The sequence below is a fragment of the Pectinophora gossypiella genome, chromosome Z (assembly GCF_024362695.1).
Source record: "Pectinophora gossypiella chromosome Z, ilPecGoss1.1, whole genome shotgun sequence".
Classification (NCBI taxonomy): domain Eukaryota; kingdom Metazoa; phylum Arthropoda; class Insecta; order Lepidoptera; family Gelechiidae; genus Pectinophora; species Pectinophora gossypiella.
The window spans coordinates 19,628,651-19,641,633 of NC_065433.1; the positions used below are offsets into that span (position 1 = coordinate 19,628,651).

The window sequence follows — 12,983 nt, forward strand, 5'->3', positions numbered from 1 at the left end:
CGTAACCACTTTATCGGGTGATTTTTATGGCCGCAAATAAGCGCCTTATTAGATACAACAGCTGCCGACATAGCCCGGAGCAGTGATAAGTTCAGTATAAAATATTTTGCCAAGTGCCATAATGGCATGACTTGGAGATCGGCCTACTGTTGATTTGCGTAAGAAACCAGTCACATTACGACACCAGACAAAAGCGAATAGGTCATGATTAAGATAACATTCAACAGGAACTAATAGGAGACATAATTTATTGTTGCTAAAAGATTCTAGCGGTCAATATTCTGAGAAATAAATTGACAAAACGTTGCCAGAGCAGAATTTGGTATGCAGCAACAACAATACACCTGTTGCTTACATTTAAAACATTGCGTTAAATGTTCAATAAACGTATTATGCCTAAACAGTATACTGATGTCTGTAATTGCAATTTATTAATATTAGGTTGAATTCTAAATAAAGAATCACTATAATATAGTTCCATGCCCTAATGAATCATCACACCGCTTTGTATGAGATGGATTTATATTGTGTGAATATTAAAAATAAACGTTACTGAATCGAGGTAGCAGAATTCCGTACAGCAAAACAGTTTGGAATGATTACCTTACCCAATTTGTTGTGTTTCTATTTTAATTAAACGTTCCGACTGTTAATTAAACAACATAATACCTACAGAATTGTTGGCACTCTTTCGTATCGTTGCAAGAGAATAAAGTGCCAGTAATTTCGAACTTATAGTGTGCGGTACACCTGTAAGTCCATTATTGCACAAAATGTTAGTGTAACAAAATTATTAAAATGTGACTCACGTATGCACAAGTTTAGTGAAAAGGGACGTTTGAGATAAAAGCTCTTGCCCATTGTGTGCAACTACTTATTTATTTGATCTTTTATGTGAAGCCTAAGTTCAGTGTCACAAAGTAAAAATAAACTGAATTGCCCTTAAGATTTTTAATACTTCTGGAACAGCTGTCGCGTGAGTCATACGACATTGGACCGAAAAATGCTGGGAAACGCGAGTGATGTATTTAAAAAATGTTATGACCCTGAATTTGATCGCGGATTTATAAAATTTGTAGCCAAAATTGCTCTTTTTATAAGCTATATACCACCGACAAGACACTGATGTATAAACTTCGAGGAAATTTGGCAATAACACAAGCTATGTTCTGCGAAAATAAACATCATACCAAAATCCTAGTATTACTATAACTTTGTTGCTATATCCAAATATAATTAATTGGTCAATAGAATTAAATTATCATCGCAGAGCAAATTTAAAAATAAAAGTACTTACATTATGCTGATGAAGTGTTAACACGACGTTGTCGAAGGCTGAAGAGTTTGAAAGCGCTTCTGAACTTCCTCGGAGCAGCTCTGCCAGCAGATCTGCGCCAGGTTTGACGCCGACTAATTTTGAGGGCGAAGAGGTAGCCCTTACGTGAGTAGGACCTCGAGGTCTAGTTCCCACGGCCGTGGATGGACCAACACTGGTTTTGCGACTAGGAACAGTAGCATCTGACAAGCTTCTTCTACCAACTTCAACTGATCGACATATAGGAGCTTCTAATGTCCTACCAAAAGGTGCTCTAGTGAACTGTTGCCGTCTAGCTTCCACATCAGAAGTGTCTGATGGGCTATAAGGTGAAGGTGAAGCTGTTCTATCTCGAGAACAAGAATCACTCTCCGCTTCAGAAGGAGAGTCCCCTCGAGATGTAACTCCATATTTTCGCCTAGCTCTATAAGAGTCCTCGTCTCTTTCATCTGAACTTTGTTGTGAAAATCTTGCCCTCCTTGCTCTTAATTCTTCAGACTTGAGCCACATTAAGGCAGGCGCTTCACAAGGACTAGGAGGGCCGTTGGTACAGGAGTCGTCAGATTTGTCTCCAAGTAGAGACGACGTTCGTGTTTCGGCAGAAAGTCGAATTTCTTGTAGAGATGCATCACTATTCTCACGTTTACATCCGTTAACTGAAGGCGTCGTTTCTTCTTCTCCGCCATCATCGCTGGCAGTTGTTATATAGATGCCTTTTCTTCTCTTCGTTTTATCTAATGGTCGACGTCGCTCCCTTGCACCTATAGGTGCAGGAGTACAAGGATTTTGAACGGCTGCCAGTAAATGTGCAACTTGTTCACTTGTAATTGTTTCATCTTCCTTATCTCGATCTAGTGAACCATCTGAAGCAGCGTCTGACTTTTGTGGCTCATCTTGCGGTAACTCCTTCGACCACTGTTTCACAATGCACTCATATACCGGCACAGGAATGGAACTCGCTAGTGCGCTTGCAGAATCGTCTCGCGCGACCGGAAAATTAGCACATTCACAGTCCACATTTGCACAAGAGTTTGAAGGAGGCGCAGGTAGCGGTGGAAAAGTAAAAGGTTGGGCAGGTTCAAGAGGTGACGTCCCTTCACTGTGAGCTTGAGCACTATCGGCTTGCGAGCCGTCACTTTCCTCACGTAGTTCATGTAACACACGCGGAGCTATCAATGCAGGGAGACTACCACTAGATTCACCTTCCTCTCGAACCGGAGGTACTCTACGCGGCAATGGGTGGGTTAACGACCGAGCACCTAATTGTTTATGGGGCGTGTCCGGAGGTGGAGATCGTGGGTCCGGCGACGCGTGAGCTAATAGACCCTCGTCAGATCCAACGGCGGAATCTACCGAAGCAACAGATCCACCTTCAGTCACATTTTCTTCAATCGCACTACTAGATTCAATATCACGATTTGAAGTTGATATCGCAGGACGCTCAGTATCTGTTCTCAGTGATCGTTTACCGAAATCAAAAACCGAAGGCTGTCGGTTGGTACCACGATAGTACTTATCTGGTGCGAAGTCTCCTTGTGAGAATGATGCGCTTCGGTACGGGATAGTCTTTTGCGCATACGAGCCGACAATTGAACGTGGTTCAACCCGAACCAGAGTTATATTATTTGCATCGAAATCATCATAACGATCAACTGAGACTCCTCTCGGAGGGCTATGGCGATGTCGGGATCTAGGTGGCGGTACAGGAGGCAGCACTGGGGCCGAGTGCGGCGGCGGCGGCGGGGGCGGCGGCGGTGGGGGAGGCGGGGTGTGCGGTGGAGTGGTGTGGGAGCGCAGCAGGCGGTCCGTTAGGTCCCGCAAGCGCTTCTGGCGGGAGGGCCGCTCTTCACGCCCGCCGCGGCCCAGGTTGCGGCTGAAGCGCTCCAGTGTGCGGCGATCAGGCTTGGCGCGTCCGAGGCACGCCGCCACTGCCTCCTCGGAGCAGCAGCGGCAAGGGCAGGCCCGCGGCGGCGGCGCGCGGCGAACAGCGTACCGCACCGCACCCAGCGTCACGTACGGAGACCTGCGCACACGACGCCGATATATTTAGATTAGGGTACGTTCGTGCGTCCGCACGCCGAAAAGCTTGGCGGCGAGTGCGACGGATTTAGAGCGGGCAAACTTCCCCCGCGATCCGCCGCTAAATTCCGGGAGGATTCCCCGCGACCCACTCTGCCACGCTTCAAGAGTTATATTGAAACAGATGACTCGAATCCATTACGTCTGTTCTCACGAAGAGCGATGACTCTTCTAACAGAAACTACAGAAAGTATACCGAACATGATATTTGCGCTCTAGTGCAAACAACGCAAGCTGGGTAAGGACAGCAGGTGGCAGACAGACAGACGGAAGACACGTCGACTATAAATAGTCTAATGTAGGTAATTTGGCGGCATTGCGACCGAGAAGTATTGTTTACAATATGCGATAACTACATATAAACTAAAATCATGTTTCTAATCTACCTAGATTTGTTTATTCAAACTAATTGTTTGTAATATTTTTAAATGTTTCATCGAACTAATTGATTTTCTATGAATTATTAACTCATTTTCAATCGAAGATGCTCCATAAATGTGTATTAAGATTTAAATTAAAAGTGTTTAGAAAGAAAGGTAAATACAGGGAACCTGGAGAAGTCGCGCCGTCTTCGCGCGCCATCCTGCGGCGATCGAGGGCGCGCGTCGGACGCCATTGGCGTTCACGTGACGCCGCGCATACTAGCGCCGCCTACTTGCACATCTGAAACAAACAAACTACATTTACTACCACCTTAATAAACCCATTCATACTTGTCTCTTGTTGCTAGTTAAGTTAAACTTAAGAATACTATAGGTATACATATACCGATGGTAGTGACACCTATGAAAGCTTTCCAGTACCACGCATTGAGGGCGGAACTTAATATCGTCACTGGAAAGGCAAAATTACGTAAGCGCCAAAAGGCCATTTCGAGAAAAAGCCGTTTAAAGTTTCATTTTTTCGTTTTTTTATCATAACTTTTTACCTAATTATCCAATTTAGATGATGTCAAAGTAAGGTTACATTGTTTTTTAATTTTCTATGTCCAGCAATACATATTATAACTGTTGGATTGCTATTTTAGGATATAGTGGCGCTTACGTAAAAATGACTTCAGTTTACAGTAAAGCAAATTTACTTAACCGCCATCTGGTTAAAATATTAATTGGAAGCAAAATTACTTACAGCTCTTACGACAATGCATACGAGAACGACAATATTTCTTTAAATATAATAATACTGTAATGTTAGCGGAGTAAAAGTTACTGTAACGACTTTTACACATCTGCTCTCATTATGTAAAAATTGCCTAAAAAGTGATCGATTGATTATGTCAGTTCACCAAAAATTCTTTAAAGTAAGTTTTTGTAATATCTTACATGGGTAAAAAGACGTAAGAGACAAATAATTATTCTTAATACCTCCTTAAACTACTTATTACTTCAATTGATTTATAAAAATGGCTATTAAAATACTGAAGTGCCAGAAATAAAGTTTCATAAAATATAAATAATAGCGTACAACCCGTTATCTGTTTGTAAAAGTTTCTTTTTAACACTTTCAAAGACAGAACGTATACGGACGTTCCGATTCCAAGGTGCCATACTACCTATTATGAACCACCAATGACCCATGGTCTCTGTCCGTGAAAGGGTTAAACGGTTTTATTTAGCTAAACACGTACGGTATATTTGTATCAAAACTAGATATTGCAATTTAAGTACCTTCCTGTTGTCAGATTGATCTGAAATTTGGTACGCACGTTTAATTCCGATGTCAATACAATATAATAAAATCAATAACATTATAAATCTAAGATGGCAGCAGGTACATAATGGGGGATTACATATTTTTCCAAACCCCCTCAATATGGGTATCAAATGAAATAGCTACACAAGTAGAATACTGTGATTATGTCAAAATTTAAAATCCAAGATTGCCGCCGTTCCAAAATAGCGGACTAGGTACATATTTTTCTACAACCCCCTCAATATGGGTATCAAAGATAGGACTACACTAGTAGAATACTGTCATTATGTCAAAATTTCAAATCCAAGATGGACGATATTACAAAATGACTGAAAGAAGGATGTTGCCCTTAATTTTGTCATTGTCATCCACCGTCCATAATATGCAGGGCAGCACAGTGGATCGCTGGGTGGGGTCGCTCCGCGAAGCCTGTGAAATCCCCAGGAGGCTTCTGAGCTTCTGGAAGGAGATAGGTTGGCTTACGTAGTCAACAATTACACGCATAATGAGCCACCTTAGAGTCTAAATGCGGAAAACAGAGCCCACTAACATAACATAACATATGCAGGGCAGCACAGCCGACCATGCAGTAGTATATTTGGGCTCAAAATTGTTTGAATTGGACAAGCATACGTGGCTCTAAGTCGAGTCAAGTCTCTGGAAGGGTCAAGTCTTTTTCATTCCTCAATAATTCCCCTTATTGTTTTTAAGAGTATTTACCACGAAGTTTAATACACTTTTCCATTCGCTCGAACCAGGTATTATTTAACATTTATTCCACTCCAAAGTAGAAGTGTTCAAAATGGCTGACTTGAAAGCGTTGGCCGCTTCTTCACCGCACTGGAACCTTTGACCGCGAAGAGTTTCTTTTTTAATTTTAGGAAATGTAAAGAAATCATTGGAGCTTAGGTCAGGACTGTATGGAGGATGGTCAAGAATTTCTACGTTTTCCTGCTTCAAATAATCGTTTGACGAGCGGTGTGTGAGCTTGCGTTGTCATGGTGCAGCATCCTGCACTCCTGCGCATCATCATGCGTCGCTTTGGGTTAGATTTTCGAAGTTCGGCGATGACTTGTGGTAAACAGTATACCAAATTGTAGTATACCAATCTGCATTAACCGTCCTACGATCTTCAAGTGCAATAATAATTGTCGCAACATGACCGATTTTCTCCACGAAGGTAGCCACCATCTTCTTTGAAGTGCTTCGAGAGCGAACAACTTTAGTCGGCTTTGACTCGTTTTGGAAGACCCAAACTGTGGATTGTTGTTTGGAATCAGGATAATAGCATAAATCCAAGATTCGTCACCACTGATGATGTCGTACACGTGATTTGACTCTCCTCGGTTGAACCTCTGAAGAGTTTTCTTACACCATCTGACGCGGGCTACCTTATGATCGTCAGAAAATGCGGGATGCAACGGCAAACTAGTTTTCTCACACCAAGTGCCTCATGCAATATCGTTTAAATTGTTGTCCCTGAAATACCTAATAACGCCTCTATTCTCGGTATGTCACATGACGATTTTTGAGGATTAGTTGTCTCACAGCAACGATATTATCTTCAGTGAAGGCGGATGTCCACGCTCGAATTCTAAATACCAGCGTTCGATGGCTCGCAGACATGGCACTTCATCGTGGAATAGAGATTTTAAATGTTTGAAACACTGAAGTCGCAGTAGGCCTCTTCGAAAGTTATAGAAAATTTTTCTTTGTAAGATTCATTTTCGGACATGATCTGACAGATTCAAACCAACGCTGTGACTAAACAATTGCATTAATCCTAATGCTTTCAATTGTTTTGATATTCGAAATTCCAACAAATTTGAATTTTGAGTTCTTAATTCAAACTTGGCGCTAAATATGCAAACGACAGAACTTAAAAAGTATAACAAAGTCGCTGTTTCTGTCCCTATATCCCTATGTACGCTTAAATCTTTAAAATTGCGCAACGGATTTTGATGCAATTTTCTTTAGTAGATAGAGTGATTCAAGAGGAAAGTTTATAGGTATGTATAATAACATCCAATAAATAGTGTAGAAATACTGTTATTTTTGAGGATTTTAATGTGATGTCGTAAATAATTTCATTTTTCCTCAGCATTGCATCCGAGCGAAGCCGGGTCGCTAATAAATTATAAAATCAATTCTAAAATAGTTTTACTTTTAGATCTATTGTTCAAAATATAACTTCCTGGGAAACTTACTGCTAGCCCACAAACTTGCTTAATAACAGCATAAAAATGCGAAGGCAAATTTACGTACACGCCTTACTTATTCTAAATACTGTAAGTCAAAATTACTTATTCGCCATTCACTGCATAAACATGCTAAGACATTTTTTTCTTATACGCCTTACTTATTTTAAAAGCTGTAAATAAAAATGACTTATACACAGTCTATTTTTTATTTTCAGTAGTCCAAAATTACTAATAAAATGATACTATTCAAACTATAGAATGCCAAATTTACTTAAAGTTAATATGTAGTTATTATATAGGACCACAATATTACTTATACACCAGTCACGAAAAAAACACCAAAATCTTGTCGTTTAAGAAACTGGAATTGAAAAAAGTCAACTATTTTCAAATTTACGTAAGCGCCAAAAAAGTGCTCGTATCGCAATGCTACCCAGACAGATCGACGCAGAATGAAACGCTGATTCCGAATATATAAAAAACCCAAAATACCTATTTTGGCGCTTACGTAATTTTGCCTTTCCAGTGACGATATGATAATCTCGGCATGGTCTAGGGCGGGCGGATTTCTGTTAACATTGTGCCTCGACAGATGTCGTATTCAGTCGAGGACAGCGGCCATTTCTAATTTTATTAAAGGTTTATTTACGACTGCACGAATTGAACTAGTCCGGAAAACAGGTGGGAACGCATTTTACAGTGACCCGAAAGTGGTTCCTTATTTAGGTACTTAAATAAAGCCACAAGGCGGTACGAGACAAACTATTACTACATACACATCAATTCTTGTCGTATGGATAAAGGAGACTTCGTTCGCGAAGAAAGTTTCAAGTGTTCAAACAGTGACGTAAGGGGTACGTAAGTTTTAAATATTTTGACAGGGAAAATATTTTTGCCCACGCAAACTTCGCTACATTTTTATTCCCGGATTTTTAGTAGGATTGTTGTTTCAAAAATTGTCTTAAATTGTTTCATTTCAACATATTCTTTGCTATCCCCATTAAGTTAAACAATGGCTACACAATAATATAATTACGTATGTATTGTATATAAGACACGAAACTTTAATGTCATTTCATGCGAAGTATAAGTAATATTTATGCACAAAATGCGCTTATTTTGACTACAGTTTAAATATTGTGAAGCCTTCTCAGCATAAATAAACGTGGTGATTGCCTTTCTGACAAACACTCATGCATTTTCAACAAAGAATTAAAAATAACGCGAACAAGGAATTACGACACATGGGCTGTGAGTGAAGGACAATGTTTGCCAACATACCTAAATGGAAATTTCAAGTTCGTGCTGCATGATTTTGTATGATTTACCGATTTCAAAAGAGAAATATAGTAACTGCCGCGAAATAATTCCAATATTTTGTTATACGTAAATATTTATTCTGTTATTAAGCTTGAATATTCAACAAGCTCGTGTCCTTGTATCTAACCAAAACAAGTAAGAAATAAGTAATGTGGTACATTCGTATAGGTAAGTTTGTAAGATATCTTCCCGTGCATCCACACCGCAGTTACTTTTTGTAGATCAATGTTTTCAAATGTTACTCAGCAACAACCGACAATAAAAAGTTATAGAAAAGTTACAGATAGTTACCTAATGTTACCGTGCTGCATTGTGTTGCTCCACAAAAGTTAACTGCGGTGTGGATGCACGGTTCGAACCAAGGAATTATTTTTCTTCAACTCAAGTGTCATTTTGCTTGACTGCACCAGTCATGCTTTGTAAAAACTTACTATTATGAACCCGCCGTTCAGATTCCTGAACGCATATCTAAGTTGACTTGTAGCGACATAAGTAGAGTACGTAACATAATATTCATTGAACCAAAACGGCCTTGTAATGTGGCTCAGCGCCACAAACCGCTGATTATGTAAACAGTATTAAATACTTTGCAAAACCTACATGATGAAAATAAAAAATGAGAGCAATTTTTAAAGTCAGGTGGGAAGTTCAGTAATTGAATATTCAATAAGGGAATATTTCCTAGAGAAACGTAACGACACACGATTTATCTAAGTATTGGTGCTAATTCCTGCAGACGCCATCTAATTTTATTTTAAGTTATACTTACCTGTCATTTTCTCATCCGTTGAAAAAGAAAGGGACGGGTAATCGACAGGCATAAAATTTATGGAATACACGTCAATTTTAGGCAGAAATCTAAAACAACCGTCTAAAAATTTTACATCGGCCAATAACCCGACAGTATTAAGTAGACAGCACGTCAATCGGATTGCATACCAGGGAGATGTCTATTTTATTCGCACGGGTTATTCATTCTTTTTAAAATTAATTTGTAGACAATCATCCGTCCCTTTCCTTTTTGGATAAGAAAATGACGGATTTAACTTAAAATAAAATTAGGAGGAATCTGCAGGAATCGGGGCCAATGTTACATTAAGAAAATACGAATTGTTCCCGCTTTACATACATACATAACTAAATGAGTGGGCAGAGTCACAATTAATCAGAAAACAACTTGCAGCCACTATTGATACTTAGTCCTAAGATGGGTATGATAAAGCTTATAGTGACAAGGGATCAGCCTAACGTCCATAACAATTGTACATCATGTTAGAAAGGACACAATCCCTCTGTCGGATTTTACGACATGCTCAGGAACACAAGCAGCTGATCGTGTTCTGTTTTTTATTCGCTCCCAGAACAGTATAGAAGCCACAACTTCAGGAATTATTGTTGGAATTGAATTCTTTGATTCTTGGATTCTTGGACAGCTTAGAGTTAAAACCCTTGAGTTAGTATCCCTTGTCACTATCGTCCGGCTGTGAAAATAATCGAAATGTAAGAACTGCAGTGTCCTACAGGGTTCCTGTTTGTACTTTCTTTTATTTTTAAGACCTCTATAAAACATCAGAGGCCTGTTTAATAAAACTTACAATTGTAAATTACAATGACAATTTAATGTACATTGCGGAGTGTGTGATCACGAATATTTTGCAGTTTCATATTAGCTACGTAATGAACATCAAATTGTCGTTGTAATTTACAATTGTAAGTTTTATTAAACAACTAACGACAATAACCCGAATGTTTAGGACAGGCAAATATATGACAATTTTGTCGTTTGGAAGCAAATGGAATTCTATAGTCTCTGCTTACCCCGGTGGGAAATAGGCGTGAGTTTATGTATGTATGTATGTTGTCGTTTGGTATGTTATTAAAAGATGTTACTTGAACTATAACCCTCTTATAATAATATAACTATAAGTAATATAATGTAACATGACAGCAGGACAGAGATATAGTCAAAAAAAAAAAATAAAATAAAAAAAAATAAAAGAAATAAAAAATAAAAAAATAGCCTAAATAAATAAAAAAATGTAAATATGTGTGTGTGTGTATGTGTAAATAGCCTAGCGCGAAAGAGACGCGAGATATACCTCTTTCGCACTTACGGTACGCAGCTTCGTATGAAAGAGTCTAGAGATATATCCCTCTAATCATGCTACTTTAAATGGGGTACAAAGCATAACTTAGTCAATCTTGCAAGTCTCATATGATCATTTTCGTAAATATTGCTGTTCCACTTTCACTAATCGTGGTTCGAGGCCTACATAATCCACAGATTTCCACTCCTCGCGATCTTTTATAACCACTGTAGCTTGGTCCCATGCCGAGAGTTTAACTAGTCGTAAACTTTACAGGAGATGAGTAACCAATTATCCAGTGCGTTAGTATAAGTCATGAAATATAACACATGCGGTGAGTTTTGTAAGTAATTAAAAAAGTATGCCAGTTATTTCTGGCGTGGTAGATGCGTGTAGCTAGTTCAAATGATCTTCCTTATCCCGTAACGAACGATGTAACATAAGGAGTCTCTTCCGAAATAGTTGAATGGAACATTATGACTCCTATTCGCAAAGTATTTGTTTAGGCTATGAAGACATTGGTTCATTTTATCAGACACTTGTTATTATTCATGTATAAGCCGATTTGAAATATTAGCTTCACAACTAGGCAGACAGTTTTTGGTAGGCAGAATCATCATTAAACAATTTGCAAAAAAAAATCTTGCATTTAGACAAGTATATTTTTTGTCATAGATAAACAAAGCTAAATAAACTTTTACACCTTTTTGCCACTACTTGAAGATCTAGAGAACCTATAATCAATAAAAAATATTATAAACCCTTTCTATTTTCTTCAGGATTACTCTGCATCTGAAGCTAATGACAACTTCCTATTTAAATGTTTTTTTTACTTATTATTAGAAACTACATATAAAAAAGTTTTGTAAATGATTATTTATGTTTATTTGTAACATGAAATACAGAAACTTAATAAATACTTTTGTATGGGAATGTATATTTAATCAATAATCTAAAGAAAATTAATTATTATTTTACCTCTTGTGGCACAAATAATGACTAATTTATTTACGTTTTACACTGAATCCGCTATACATACGCCATCTAGGCAACGGATAGGAACTAGACTAGGGTTGCTACACCCTTAAAATATTATACATTCTTACCACAGAAAGTTCTACGTTTGTGTTTTAATTATTGAGCATACTCAATCGATATGAATCATAACTCATAAATGTAAGCATCAAAATGTAAGTAAGTAAGTATATTATTATAATCTTAATAAACAAATGAGAAAAGTCGCTTTGATTAAAAAGCGTTTTATTACCGTTTGTGTTCTATCAAATTTATTTATAAGACTGGTTCACAAGATTTATACACGACCCGACATTTATTGTTTTATTTAATGTATAATATAGTGAATGCTATGAATGTTTTATTATCGCAATATAAATACCGCTTAGTGGCAACATTTATGACAATTGACAATCGAAGTGAATGTCTTCCGTTACCGCAATATCTTGTATTTGTCTTATTATTTTGTATGTGTTTTTTTTATTTTTCTTCTTCTTATCGTGTGGGTTGTGAGGTGGAATACCAACCTCATCAACCCTGGTGTCAGGGTTACGATTGAGCCGCCAAAGGCCCCGACATGGCTCATGTGTTTTTTTATTAGCTTCGAAATATTATTATGTATCTACCTATTATACAAAGCCTATAAGTACAGGCAGACCAACAAATCGTCAGTGAGTAAAATAAAATAACCCGTATTTATTAATCTCTTAAGATATGACAGGTGACTACCTGTACGAATAGTCCGGCCATGTAGGAAACTGTCATAAGTACTGACTAAAAATAAAACTACTTAGAAGATAGAAGATTCATAATAAGTACTATCTGTAGAACCGAAACGATTATCTTCATCCTTACGACAACATTCACTGATTTAATTACTCAAGCCACGCAATGCTACACTAAAACCAGGGATGGCGTTACAAAAAAGGCACAAAAGCCTAATAAAATGCAAATACCCGGAAAATTAAAGCTGGCAAAACGCCCGAAGATTAAAATGTAATGTAGTTTATGTTCCCTGAAGTCTGTGATACGAACAATAGTTAGGTTGCTATCACACAGATGGACAACAGCGCAGCAACCACATGGAGTCGGATTAGCCACCACGCGAGCAGGCACTATAATTCAACTGCTATAATTCAAGTTTGTACGTTTGCGAGTTCGCATAAGGTTTTACAGTGATATTACAAAATGCAGACTAAAGGATAAACTAGGTTTAAAGCGAAAATCCGCGGAGTAAAAGATTTCCACGGATTTCAATGGAACTAATTGACAAGT

The 12,983-nt window shown here is 38.3% G+C and overlaps 1 protein-coding gene across 3 annotated transcripts in view; it reads right to left on the reverse strand.

The window, feature by feature from the left end:
• Positions 1–12,983, reverse strand: part of LOC126380548 (rho guanine nucleotide exchange factor 17) — a 92,390-nt gene that overhangs the window by 63,066 nt on the left and 16,341 nt on the right. For 2 of the 3 annotated variants that reach the window (XM_050030021.1, XM_050030020.1), the window contains exons 2-3: positions 3,946–4,057; positions 1,298–3,338 (exon numbers count right to left, since the gene is read on the reverse strand). In XM_050030021.1, coding sequence (XP_049885978.1) covers positions 1,298–3,338; positions 3,946–4,010 — 2,106 coding nt within the window. In that variant the 5' untranslated portion in view covers positions 4,011–4,057. Of the gene's footprint in view, positions 1–1,297; positions 3,339–3,938; positions 4,058–12,983 lie in introns of all 3 variants that reach the window. The other variant, XM_050030022.1, reaches the window with a different exon arrangement.